The 13,738-nt window shown below is 40.5% G+C and overlaps 1 protein-coding gene across 1 annotated transcript; it reads right to left on the bottom strand.

Annotated features, from left to right (window-relative positions):
- Nucleotides 1–6,888: 6,888 nt before the first annotated feature.
- Nucleotides 6,889–7,815, bottom strand: LOC103306593 (olfactory receptor 5V1-like). Its single transcript, XM_008174401.2, has one exon. The coding sequence runs from the start codon at nucleotides 7,813–7,815 to the stop codon at nucleotides 6,889–6,891; it is 927 nt and encodes a 308-aa protein (XP_008172623.1).
- Between the last annotated feature and the right edge of the window lie 5,923 nt (nucleotides 7,816–13,738).

The raw sequence follows: 13,738 nt of genomic DNA, 5'->3' as shown, positions 1-13,738 counted from the left end.
CGGTGGTGATTTAAAGGGCTACTGCAGTGGAGTCCCAGGCCATTTAAATCTCTGCCAGAGCACCAAGCCCCACTGCCGGAGTCTCGAGGTAGCAGTGGTTGTCGGGGTCTCAAGTGGTGATTTAAAAGGGCCGGGGGCCAGGCTCCCAGCCGCCTCTGCTACCCGGGGGGTCCAGTAGCGGGGCTCTGGTGGCAATTTAAAGGGCCTGGGGCTCCAGCCGCTGCCAGGAGCCCCAGGACCTTTAAATCACAGCCTGGGAAAGTCGGTCCGGTACAACATACTGACTCTTGCCAGTACACCAGACCAGACTGGACTGGCTTACTTTCACCTCTGAATACATGTAACTGTATTGTGTAATCTTGATGTAAATTATATTTGGAAATAATGGAGTTCATGTTGATGTACATTTCTATATCAACTGACATCCGAAGCCAGACTGCAGCTCTCTGGAGTGGGGTGTAGATCATGGTCACTGTTCTGATGGCTCTGACAATTTCTACAGAAATAAGCATTTAAATTCTAGCGGTGGGAATTAAATTCTCCATATATCACCCTGGTAAAGCATTCTGTAGAGCTGTGAGTGGAAAGAGGATTTGAGCATCTAAAATTCTTAGGCATCACTTGGAATCTCCAGAGAGAAATGTCTGTTCTAATATCATTTAAATCAATGGATTTATACCAGGGATTAATGTTGGCTCCATTACTTATCAGTTAGTGTGATGATTCTGAAGCCTATTGATGACCCAATTGGGAGGATTTTCAAAATTGTTTTACCCAATGATAGGGACTGAGATGGGGATTTTCAAAGAGGCCTGATGGAGCTAACTTTGCACAATGTCCAATAGAAGTGATGTAGTTATGTGCCTTAATCCTTTGGGGTCCTTTGAAAACCCCATCTACAAATCTCTATTCGAGCAACTTAATTTTCAAATTCTATTTTGACCATTTGACTCATCCATGCCCATAATTTACTGTGTCACTGTAGGTCATTTCAGCAGAAACTTAACACACGTATTGGATTTGGGATAGACCGTGGGATTTGGGGTGGAGACTGGTGTATGGATGTGGTGTGATCAGAGACATCAGACTCTTGTTTACTTTAGCAGAGAATTAGAGAATGACCTACCATAAGAATCACACATTATTAATATTAACTTCCTCCTACAATCTAGTCTAGATTTCTCTGGAAATCAGAGGACCAAGAACTCTCTGAGGTCAACATACCTCCACAGCTAATTGAGCTTCAATAGCGTATCACCACTTTCCCACATTCCACTTTGACTTGTTCCTCTCTCTCAGGAAGAAGCACAGATGCTTTATGGAGTCAATAGGACTTGCCTGTACCCCGTGCCATGTGAATAAATTATGACAGGTAGATATAATAGTGTGAGGTGCTTTACAAAAAAATTAATTAAGGGAGAATTGGAGACCAGAGAATTTAGTTGTGCCTTAAAGCTGCAGGAAGGGAGTCATCTCTGACCATGATAGCAGGGTTGACAGAATTCATTTGGCAAAGTTATAAGCAACTGAAAACAGGGTTTTATAATGGAAATTATTGGGTAAACCCTACTATAGGCATCACTACCAGCACCACCTCTAATGATTTATCTGTATACCTGGGCTTTACATAGGGGAATTAGATGCTCAAAATACAATGAGTTGTGTGGCTGACATCCTTAGGCTCCTTTGAAAATCCCAGTGTACCACAGTTTGTTCCAGCAGAGGAAGAGAGTCAGAGGAACCCACCAGCAGTAGATTGGCTGCCATGTTTTGAAAAGCCCCTCGTTACCTGGATTAGGGATGGGAGAGTGCACCCAAATGGGCTAGTTCCTGCCAGGTGATGCCAGATTTCTACCAGAAGCTCAGCATCCTTTGTTCACATTAAAAGTGATAGGGATGGAGGATGCTCTGCATCTCAGATAACTCATTTCATGGCAGCTCATTATCAGAGCAGGGATGGCTCAATCCCTCTACATACAGCTCTGAAGAGAACCCAACTGGGCTTCTGCATTCATCTCTGGGCCCCTCAATCCTAGCAACCACTTTTCAGAAATCAGGGAAGGGATAGGCCCCTTGAGTATGATTCTGTGGACTTGACTGTGATACATCAGTCAATTGTGGGCCTCTCTAAACTAAAGTCACTACAAGGAATATTCCATACACCTGCAATGGCAAAAGAGTTGTGCCAGAGTGGGTATGCCTGTGTCAAGTTGTGAACATCATTTCCTATTATGTGATGAGCACGTGTCTAAACTTGCTTGAGGGCAGCCTAATGTGCTGTCCTACTTGTGAAACCTTGGTGAAGGACTAATACACAGAAATCACCAAGAACACCCTGTGATGCCAGCAGACCAGATGCCAGCTCATGCCAGGACCCTTAGGCCTCACTGAACACTGACAAATGCATAGCTGGAAACCAGTCTGGCTCACCTGTGTGTTAGCACTGCTATAATAGATGTTAATATTATAAGAATGTGTTCAGTGTTTAGAATTTATGAAATGCTTGTAAATTGCTGCATGCACTAAACTGATAGCATTTGTATCCCATGCTATAAGGTAATATCTAAGTGTTTGCTCTGGAACTGTAAAAAGGTTTGCTCTGAAGCTGTAGACCCAGTCAGGAAAGAGAAATTACTAAGTGTGAAATACTAGTGTGCCCCAGGTGGGCTTATCTCCTGCCCATCAGGAAGGCCTATGGAAACCAAATGGGCCATTGTGAATAATCATAGAACAAGGATGTTGTTGATTGTTCCCTGTATGTCCTGGAAGAGGGAGACATGTAGAAGTGCTCATCTCATCAGCTTGAATTCGGGGGAAAGGAAATAAAACTGTTTGACATTAAGAAATTGGGATCTTTTATGTGGCTTGGGCTCTGAAAGGGCAAGAACTAGCAAGCATAGGCAAAAAGATTCCCAGGATTAACCTGTATTAGCCCTAACAGACATATAGAGTTTGCATATTTCAGCAGATCTATCACAATGCAAAACCTAAAACTGTAACTCATTTGTGTGTGCATATTTATCTGCTTTAACTTTGTCAATAACTCCCCTATTTATTTTTCCTAGTTAATAAATCTATAGGTAGTTTATTACAGGATTGGCTACAGGCATTATATTTGGTTTGAGATCTGCAGTATAATTGACCTGGGGTAAGTGATTCATCCTTTGGGACTGGGAGTAACTGGCATATTTTTCTGATCTTTGGTATAAGGTGACCATCTATTACACAGTCAAGCTTGCCTGGGTGGGGGGAGCACAATGTCAGTATTCATAAAAGCAGACAAAATTTTAGGATGCCTAAAGAATGGGATGCGGACTGATATAAACATAAATCGATGGGAATTCTATATTCATTCCTGGGGACCCTCCAGAAAAGGAGATAGCATGGCTTTCAGGGATGAGCATCAAAAACTGATTAGTGACATAAACAGATTGGAAATATTTAGTTTAGGGAGGAGAAGAGGGGATATGACAGATCAACATGGTGGGTGAGGTAGTATCTTTTATTGGACCAAATTCTATTGGTGGAAAGAACCACTTTTGAGTTTCACAGAGTTCTTCTTCAGGTGTGGGGAAGGTGTTCATAATAGTACAGCTAAATTCAAGTTGGGACAGTTTGTTAAGCATAAATAGATTAATAGATTCATAGATTCTAGGACTGGAAGGGACCTCGAGAGGTCATCGAGTCCAGTCCCCTGCCCGCATGGCAGGACCAAATACTGTCTAGACCATCCCTGATAGACATTTATCTAACCTACCCTTAAAGAGTTGTAAGAGACCACATAATATGAAGTGGCTGCTTAATGCTTCTGCAGGTAGAGCCTGGTAAACAAAATAAGGAATGGGATAGAAAAGATTTATTGAGGTCCCCTTACTTCCTCTTTCTCTTAAAAGAAATAAAATAGACTAGTAAATAAAACTGAAAGGCATCTAACTGAAAATGTCCTAATATCTTGCTATCTACTGATGGATCGATCAATAGATAGATATAGATATAGATATAGATATAGATATAGATATTAGGACATTTTCAATTAGGTGCCTTTCAATTTCCTTGACCATGATATCTATCTATCTATCTATCTATCTATCTATCTATCTATCTATCTATCTATCTATCTATCTATCTATCTAAACAGTAGCTATCTAGTTTAAAAAGAAAGTTTGGGGCATTGATTCAATTAAAAGGATTATTCACCATTACGTTAGATAATGTAAATTATAAGTACAGTTAGCAGAAAATTTTCATCTGATTTTTTTGTCAAAATCACCTCAAATATTGCCACAAAGAGAATTGGACTTACAACAACTCTTTAAGAGACAATAATTTGGACATGTGGGATAGTATGGGAAGCATTTTGAAATAAGCTGAATGACAGGTGTGTCTGCCAAATATATCAACAATAAATAACTAACTATGCTGGCAGTGGGACTATCCTCATTAAGTTTCAGAGTTAATATCCCATTTAAATTAATAAAGGCAATTAACATTTCATTCTGAGTTATTTTTTCAGGCTGTCTGCAGACACAGGAAGAAATTAAATTCATTATGGAAATCATAGAATTATAGAAGATTAGGATTGGAGGAGACCTCAGGAGGTCATCTCGTCCATCCCTCTGCTTAAAGCAGGACCAACACCAAGTAAATCATCCCAGCCAGTGCTTTGTCAAGTTGGGCCTTAAAAACCTCTAAGGATGGAGATTCCACCACCTCCCTAGGGAACCCATTCTAGTGATTCACCACCCTCCTAGTGAAATAGTGTTTCCTAATATCAATCTAGACCTCCCCCACTGCAACTTGAGACCATTGCTCCTTGTTCTGTCATCTTCCACCACTGAGAACAGCCAAGCTCCATCCTCTTTGGAAACCCCTTTCAGGTAGTTGAAGGCTGCTATCAAATCTCCCCTCAATCTTCTTTTCTGCAGACTAAACAAGTCCAGGTCCCTCAGCCTCTCCTTGTAAATCATGTGCCCCAGCCCCCTGATCATCTTTTTTGCCCTCTGCTGGACTCTGTCCAATTTGTCTACATCCTTTCTGTAGTTGGAGGACCAAAACTGGACACAATACTTCAGATGTGGCCTCACCAGTGCTGAATAGAGGGGCATAATCACTTCCCTCAATCTGCTGGCAGTGCTCCTACTAATGCAGCCCAATATGCCATTAGCCTTCTTGGCAACAAGGGCACACTGCTGACTCATATCCAGCTTCTCATCCACTGTAATCCCCAGGTCCTTTTCTGCAAAGCTGCTGCTTAGCCAGTCAATCCCCAGCCTGTAGGGGTGCATGGGATTCTTCCGTTCTAAGTGCAGGACTCTGCACTTGTCCTGGTTGAACCTCATCAGATTTCTTTTGGCCCAATCCTCCAATTTGTCTAGGTCACTCTGGACCCTATCCCTACCCTTAACTATATCTACCTCTCCCCGCAAGTTAGTGTCATCTGCGAACTTGCTGAGTGTGCAATCCATCCCATCATCCAGATCATTAATAAAGATGTTGGATAAAACCTGCCCCAGGACCAACCGCTGGGGCTCTCCTCTTGATACTGGCTGCCAACTAGACATCAAGCCGTTGATCACTACCCATTGAGCCTGACAATCTAGCCTGCTTTCTATCCACCTTATTGTCCATTCATCCAATCCATACTTTTTTAACTTACTGGCAAGAATACTGTGGGAGACCATATCAAAAGCTTTGCTAAAGTCAAGATATATGTTTGCTGATATTTTCAGAGCTGCCTAGGTGATTTATATTCACATTTCCGTAAAACCCCTGAACAGTTTTGCAAATATCTTACAATTAGGCTTGGCAGAATTCAATTTTATTTTTCTACAATTGGGACAGATAATATAGCTATAGATTATAAGCAGTTTTTATATTTTATTAAATTAAAGTTTCACAGTGGCAGGAAATTATGGGTGAATCAGACCACAGGGCAGGACGGATGACAATTATTTATTGATAATGGACATTGATTTCAAAAACTTAAAGCTTTAAAACAGTTAAAACACAAATTTTCAGTTCACATACCAAAACATACAAAGTAAATATCCTTAAACCAATCTCTAATAAGTTATCAAGCAGCATTTTTCTGGCTTTGTCTTTCTGTAAATTTCAATTAGCGATTAAAATATTTGTTGTTGGTTTGTGTATGTACTGTGCAATTGACATTTACAAAAAAATCTAACCCTCCCAAGCTTAGCTATAATGACTTTGTGTCTTCTGTGCACTCTCCGTTCCTTGGAATTTGTCATACTTCTGTACAGAAAAGAGGAACTAAGTAATGAAAAAGAAATAATACAAAAACAGATATATTATCACATTCCAAAATGAATGAGAATTGATTCATTGCTGTTTGTGGGTTAACACCATAAGTAGTTTTCAAATATTTGGAAGATGAAGAAGAAGAAGAAGAAGAAGAAGGAGAAGAAGAAGGAAAATAATGATGAAAAAGATGATCATGAAAAAATTTCTTGGAGGATAGGTCCATTAATGGCTTTTAGCCAAGATGGTCTGGATGCCACCCCATGCTCTGGGTGTCCCTAGCCTATGACTGCCAGATGCTGGGATTGGACAACAGAGGATGGATTAATGGATAATTGCTCTGTGCTGTTCATTCCCTTTGAAGCATCAGGCATTGGCCACTGTTGGATGACGGGGTATTGAACTAGATGTATCATTGATCTGACCCACTATGCCATTCTTTTGTTTTTATGTTCAAATAGTTAAGAAGATGACAATGATAATTACAAGAAACAGCATCAGTAAAAGAAAATCTGAGAAAGAAAACAAAAAGATGATGATTAAGAATATGATGAAAAGGAAGAAAAAGAAGAAAGTGAAACACCAGCAAAAGAAGAAGAAGCTAAAGAAGAGGAGTATAACATTTATTCACATCCTAAGGATCACATTTTTCAAAGCTTCTTTCACATCCTTGTTTCGCAGGGTATAAATGATGGGGTTTAACATTGGTGTTAAGATGCTATATAATAGTGAGATCAGTCTGGTGCTACCCAGTGAGTAACTTGAACTGGGTCTCAGGTAAGTGAAGATACAACTGCCATAGTACAGAAGGACGACAGTCAGATGGGATAAACACGTGGAGTATGCCTTCCTCTTTCTCTGGGAAGAAGGCATTTTCAGTATGGTCGAGATGATGTAAGTGTATGATAGAAGGATGCAGGCAAAGGGTGTCCAGGCTATAAACAGACCAATGAATATGATCAGGAGTTTGTTGAGGGAGGTGTCCCCACATGACAGCTCAAGCAGCGGTGGGATATCACAGAAGAAATAATCAATACGGTTTTCCCCACAGAAGGGTAACTTGAAGGCAAAGACTGTGTGTATTGCAGAGTTAAGGAAGCCACTTACCCAGGAAGCAGCTGACAATTGGAGGCAAATGCTTTTGTTGATGATCAGAGTGTAATGCAGTGGATTGCAAATGGCAACATAGCGGTCAAAGGCCATCACTGCAAGGAGGAGGCATTCTGTGCCCACGAAGGAGAAAAAGAAGAAAAGTTGCAGAACACAGCCCATGTAGGAGATGTTGCTCCTCTCTGAGAGGAGATGGATCAGTAGCTGAGGAATAGTAGTGGTGGTATAACAGATGTCCAGAAAGGACAGGTTCCCAATGAAGAAATACATGGGAGTGTGGAGTCGCTGGTCCACCAAGGCAAGGATGATGATGAAGGTGTTCCCAAGTAGGGTGAAGAGATATGTGATCAAAAATCCACTGAACAGTAGGAGCCGCACCTCCTGGAGGCTAGAAAATCCCAGAATGATGAACTCCTTCAATGCAGTTTGATTTCTCCTATCCATGTTTCAACATTCAATTGTGTTCCTGCCATTGTAAGAGGAGAATGTTACAAGGAGTGTAAATACAATTTTGAGTGTAATCTTGTAATTGAGAAAAGATATGATGTGTGAATGTTCTATTTGAAAATACTAACATGCCACAGAAATGATTTTTGGGTATAACCTCTTTATAACATATGAGGCCACTGGTGATGAATGTTGCATATTAATACCTGGACCCTATACAGTTCTTTTCCTCCATCCTCACAAATGAAATTACAAAAGAGATAGGAGATGTTATCCCCATTTTATCAATGGGGAAAACAAGGCACATGGAGGTGAAGTGACATAGTCAAGGTCACACAGCAGGTCCAGATCCCATTCATTAGGATACACTGCTGTCTACTGTCTATATCCAACTCAATCAGAATCTTTGCACAGGATCCAGTGGGCTTTATATCAGGACACTAGTAACTATGTAGAGACAGAAGGAAAGAAATGGCAATTTACTAAGATAGATAGATAGATAGATAGATAGATAGATAGATAGATAGATAGATAGATAGATAGATAAAAAGTGCAGTATATCACGTGTCTTAGAGTTGGGTTTGAGTGTTTGTAAGTTTTTGTGTGATTGTGAGTATAATCAATGTGGGTGCTATGTCTGTTGTGTAAGGTGTATGCAGGATTGCGTTTGGTTTGAGAATGTGTGTACTTGCCATGTGTCTGTTTACAAGGAGTGCTGCTTGATTGTGCTTTTGTTTGTTGTGCAACTGGTCACAACATTCTGTTTAAGTTGCATAGAAATTTTCATTTACACTGAACCAAATAAAGAAGATACTCTACTGCAGTTGAGAACAGAATTTAGTCCATTATACTCATACACTCACACATCGACCCACACAAAATACTTAACTATGCAACACACACAAACAAACCCACAGAGTGACATATACCCAAAACCCACATTCTCATGCAAATACTTTCAGACAGAGAAAAAAATCCCACTCAAACACATTCCCCATACAGAGAGACTCAAATAGACATACCCCCAAAAATACACACATACCATCCTATTCAAGTAGATAAATGTACATCAGAAAACCAGCAGACTCACAAATGGAGCCAGATTCTTAGCTGATGTAAATCAGTGTGGCTGCATTTACATTAGCTATGGGTCTAGATTGATTTACGTGAGTTCAGATTCTGCTCTATTACATTACTTACCTCTGTCGCAAACACCATTAGACTTAGCAGCATGCTATAGGTAGGGCTGGCTGAAAACTTTTCATTGAATATCTATCTATCTATCTATCTATCTATCTATCTATCTATCTATCTATCTATCTATCTATCTATCTATCTATCTATAATGGAAAATTGGGTTTTAAAAAACAATGAAAATGTTCACATGAAGTATCTACTTTCCTCTAATTGTATTTGACTTTTCATTGCAAGGTGACAGTGGGGGCATACAAATTACCAGCTGTTCCCTAGGAAAAATGTTCTCTTTTTTTGCCAGTTTTTGGCTGAAAATATCTCCTTATGTGGCAAGTTTCAGCCTTGGCATAATTGAGGGAGGTAGGTGGGCATTGCCTCCCCAAACTGTAAACCTCAGGCAGGCATGCAATTTGCCCTCCCCCCGACCCATGTGCAGCCCCGTTGGCCCGATTGGAGCTGCCTCCCCAAATATAGAAGTCAAACTACGCCTATGGTTTTCAGCCAAAAAATATTCAGTTCTGGATACTTTTCAGCTGATATTTTTAAGGATTTGGCTAAAAATATCATATTTCAGGTTTTCATTTTTGATTAAATGTTGAAGATGTCTGCAGAAAAAACAAAATGCAACCTACTCCACTCACCGGTGACAGAAAGCAGCAGTGTTCTGAACTCAGCAGGACTCGTAAGGTGCTGTGTGGCTATTACTTCCTTATATATTTATGTAGCTAGATATGTTCGCATCCACTGGGAAATTCTCTGCTACAACATGTTTTTCAACCATGATCCTGGGCACAGGGAGGGAGGAGAAGTTGAAAGCAAAATCATCCCCTGCAATAATCCCAAGACCCAATCAATTCTAATTTAGTGAAAAATGCATTTTGCGGGCCATTTGGAGGGGGGGACTTGAGGTCAAATTTGGCATGTTATTTTGGACGAGAAAATCGCTGAATTTTGGGGGGGTCAGGGAATATTAAACAGTTCATTGTGATATTTTGGAAATGAAACTTCATTTCTAATGGGCATTTTCCTTATGAAACAACATTTTCATGCTGATGATGTCAATTTGAATAAACATTCAAAATGTTTAATTCTACTCCAGCAATTCTATTTAGTTAGTTAGTTAGTTAGGGCTGTTGTTTTTGATGGGCAAACAAACCACCACCACCCAAATCCAGTTTCAGAATGAAACAAACCATTTTTTAAAACAGATTATTGTCTCAGACACTGAACCAAAAATATTTGCTCAGCTTCCAGAAAAAGCCATGGGACTGGCTCTGTCACGAGAAAGGAAGACTATAACCCTTGGTCCTTGATTTTCAAAGGCCTTGTAACTCCCTTAGTCTCCTTTGAAAATCCCAGCCTGCAATAGCTGGCCTCTACTTCTTGAGTGAAAGCAGGTCTCCTTTATCTACTAGTAGGTCCCTTATTTTCTTCTGGGTCTGGCTTGTGAAGAGAGACATAACATGGACCATTATATCACATTTTGGCCATTTCTATAGACTTTGCATCTGAAGCAAGCATAATGAATCCTTGTGCACTAGAGGAAATACACAGTGAAATGGCATTTATAAGGAATAGCCAGCATGACCAAGAACAAATCATGCCCGACCAACCTAACCTCCTTCCTTGACAGAGTTACTGGGTTGGTGGATGGGGTTAAGCAGTACAAAAGATACATCTTGATTTTAGTAAGCCTTTTGAAACTGTCCCACATGACATTCTCATGAATCATGCCAGACCAACCTAATTTCCTTCCTTGACGGGGTTACTGGGTTGGTGGATGGGGGTAAGCAGTACACAAGATACATCTTGATTTTAGTAAGCCTTTTAAAACTGTCGCATATGACATTCTCATGAACAAAGTAGGGAAATGTGGTCTAGATAAATTATTATAATGTGGGTGCACAAATGGTTGAAGTAGTGTACTCAAACAGTAGTTATGAATGGCTCGCTGTGAAATTGTGAGAGCGTATCTAGTGGGGTCATGCAAGGGTCAGTCCTGGGTCTGGTACCATTTAATATTTTCATTAAAGCTTTGGATAATGGAGTGGAGAGTGTGCTTTTAATGTCTGCAGATGACACCACGCTGGGAGGGGTTGCAAGAACTTTGAAGTACAGGAATGGAATTCAAAACGATCTCAACAACTTGGAGAATTGGTCTGGATTCAAAAAGATGAAATTCAACAAAGATAAGTCAAAGTACTTCACTTAGGAAGGACAAATTAAATGCACAATTGCAAAAAAAGGGAAGTAACTGGCTAAGTGATAGCAATGCTGAAAGGATCTGGGGGTGATAGTGAAACACAAGTGGAATGTGAGTCAACAATGTGATGCAGTTGTGAGAAAGGCTAATATCATTCTCTGGTGTATTAACAGGAGTGTCATATGTATGACATGGAAGGAAATTGCTCCATTCTACTTGGCCCTGGTGAGGCCTCAGCCTGGAGTATTGTGTCCAATCCTGGGTGCCACACTTTAGGAAAGGTGTGGACAAATTGGAGAATGTCCAGAGGAGAGCAACAAAAAAGACAAAAGGCTTTAAAAACTTGACCTATGAGGAAAGGATTAAAAAAAATATATCTGGGTATGTTTAGTCTTGAGAAAAGAAGCCTGAGGAGGGAGCTGATAAGGGTTGTTATAAAGAGGACAGTGATCAATTGTTCTCCTGCAGCAAGGGAGATTTAGATTAGTAGGAAAAAACTTTCTAACTGGAATAATAGTTTCTATGATCTGTCACTCTCTGCAACAGGGGACCACTAATGCTTACCTAGCCCCAGTGCTGCTGTGGGGAAAGGGAGCATAGCTGTGGTCCAACCCCCGTTATATTTAATGGAGTTTCAACGCTGCTGGAGTCCACAGATCCTTTTGTGCCGACACAGGATGGGCCAAAGTAGTGCTATGCTTCTTCATGGGATCATCTGCAGTGAGGCAGGCTCCAGGAGGCCTGCCTAGCACCCACAATAGGAACAGGAATGATATTCACAAAGCGACTTCAGCATGGAGACCCTGAGTGTCACCAGGCCTTACTTTTAGGTGCCTAGGAAACCACTGGGAGTCTGGGATTTATATGGAATGAGTTCAGTGCCTGTAGAAGCCAATCCACTGTGGTTTAATAATTCAATAGTAATTAGAGCAGGGGGACTGGACACTCATACTTGCTCTCTCTCTGTCTGGCCCACGTAAAGCAGAGAGGGAATGCACCCTCTGTATACTACTCTAGGGAAACAGCCCCTGCTTATCTGTAGGCCTCTGTTTCCCTGAGACCTCTTGTCCTCTATCAGGGATGGAAATTCTGTGCTCCAATCAGGGCCCCAGAATGCCAGAAGCCTCTCAAATAAAAGTAAGCACATGCCATTAGAAATATCTCACTGCCTTCTCTGAGCTTCGAGCATAGAGCTCCCATGGGTAAGAGAGAGACTTGTGTTTCCCTACCTCACAATGGGGGGTTTTATAGGTAAACTGTTAAGATTAGTGAAGTGGTCAGATATCATGGTGATAGGGGTCATTCAAATACTTATAGATTCATAGATTCTAAGGCCGAAGAGACCATTGTGATTATCTAGACTGGCCTCCTGGGGGCCAGAAAATGTGCCCCCAAATATTTCATACAGCAGATCATTTACAAAACAAAAATAAGAACAAAAACAAAACAATGCTGATTTAAAAATTGCCAGTGATGAAGAATACTTGGTAAATTGTTCCAGTGATTAATTACTCTCACTGTTACAAATGTATACCTTATTTCTAGGTGGGATAGATAGATAGATAGATAGATAGATAGATAGATAGATAGATAGATAGATAGATAGATAGATAGATAGATAGATAGATAGATAGATCAGTCAAGAATAACATAAAATCAGTTTTATTTTGCTGTAACACCCTTTTAGACAAACTATCCCCCACACATTTTGCAGAGAAGAAAAATACATATAACCATATTAAATAATATACAGAGCAGAGGGAAATAGACTAATTAGTACAAGTTAATAAGACATAAGTATAGGCAAATAAGAAATACTATAAATAATTTTTTTTTCACTTTGGGCTTGTCTACACTACAGACCATTGTCTGGTATAGGTGTGCCAGCAAAGACCCATAGTGGAGACACAGTATATGCTATCAAAAGGACTTCTGCTTGCATAGCTACACCGCCTGCCTGAATGACATAAGCTATGCGGTTCACACAGTTGCCTCTACACCAGGGGTTTTGCTGGCATAGCTATGTCACTTAGCTGTTTGGTAAACTTTGCAGTTCACACCTTCCATAGCATTTTTCATCTAAAGATATGAAATGACTACAAAAAAAAAGGTTGGGAACTTTTTTTTAAATTAGGCTTACTCCCACTGAAATTCAGTGGGGGAAAAGAGCACCTAAATCCTTTAGACTTTGTTTAAAATCCAAGCGTAGGCCTTTGAGGGAGTTAGGCAATAGGGACTGCTCAGTTCACCCACTATTAATATGCACCCCTGTCAGGGATAGCACCTCAAAGCTCAGTACCTATTGAAACACTTGTAGGCCTGTAGACTCTTACTCACACAAGTAAAGGTATGCATGTGCATTGGCAGAAGAGGAAGTAAGTCAATCAATCAGACAATTACTCGTGGCTGTGATTTTCAAAGGGTCATAAAGGAGTTCATTGAAAGTCAACGGGAGTTGGTGCCTAACTCCATTACGCTCTTTGAAAGTCTAGGATTACATGTTTAAGTATTTGAAGGACTGGC

This window comes from Chrysemys picta, chromosome 13 (assembly GCF_011386835.1).
Source record: "Chrysemys picta bellii isolate R12L10 chromosome 13, ASM1138683v2, whole genome shotgun sequence".
Lineage (NCBI taxonomy): Eukaryota > Metazoa > Chordata > Testudines > Emydidae > Chrysemys > Chrysemys picta.
Note: the sequence above shows the minus strand (reverse complement) of the source record. Positions and strands in the feature narration are given on the sequence as shown.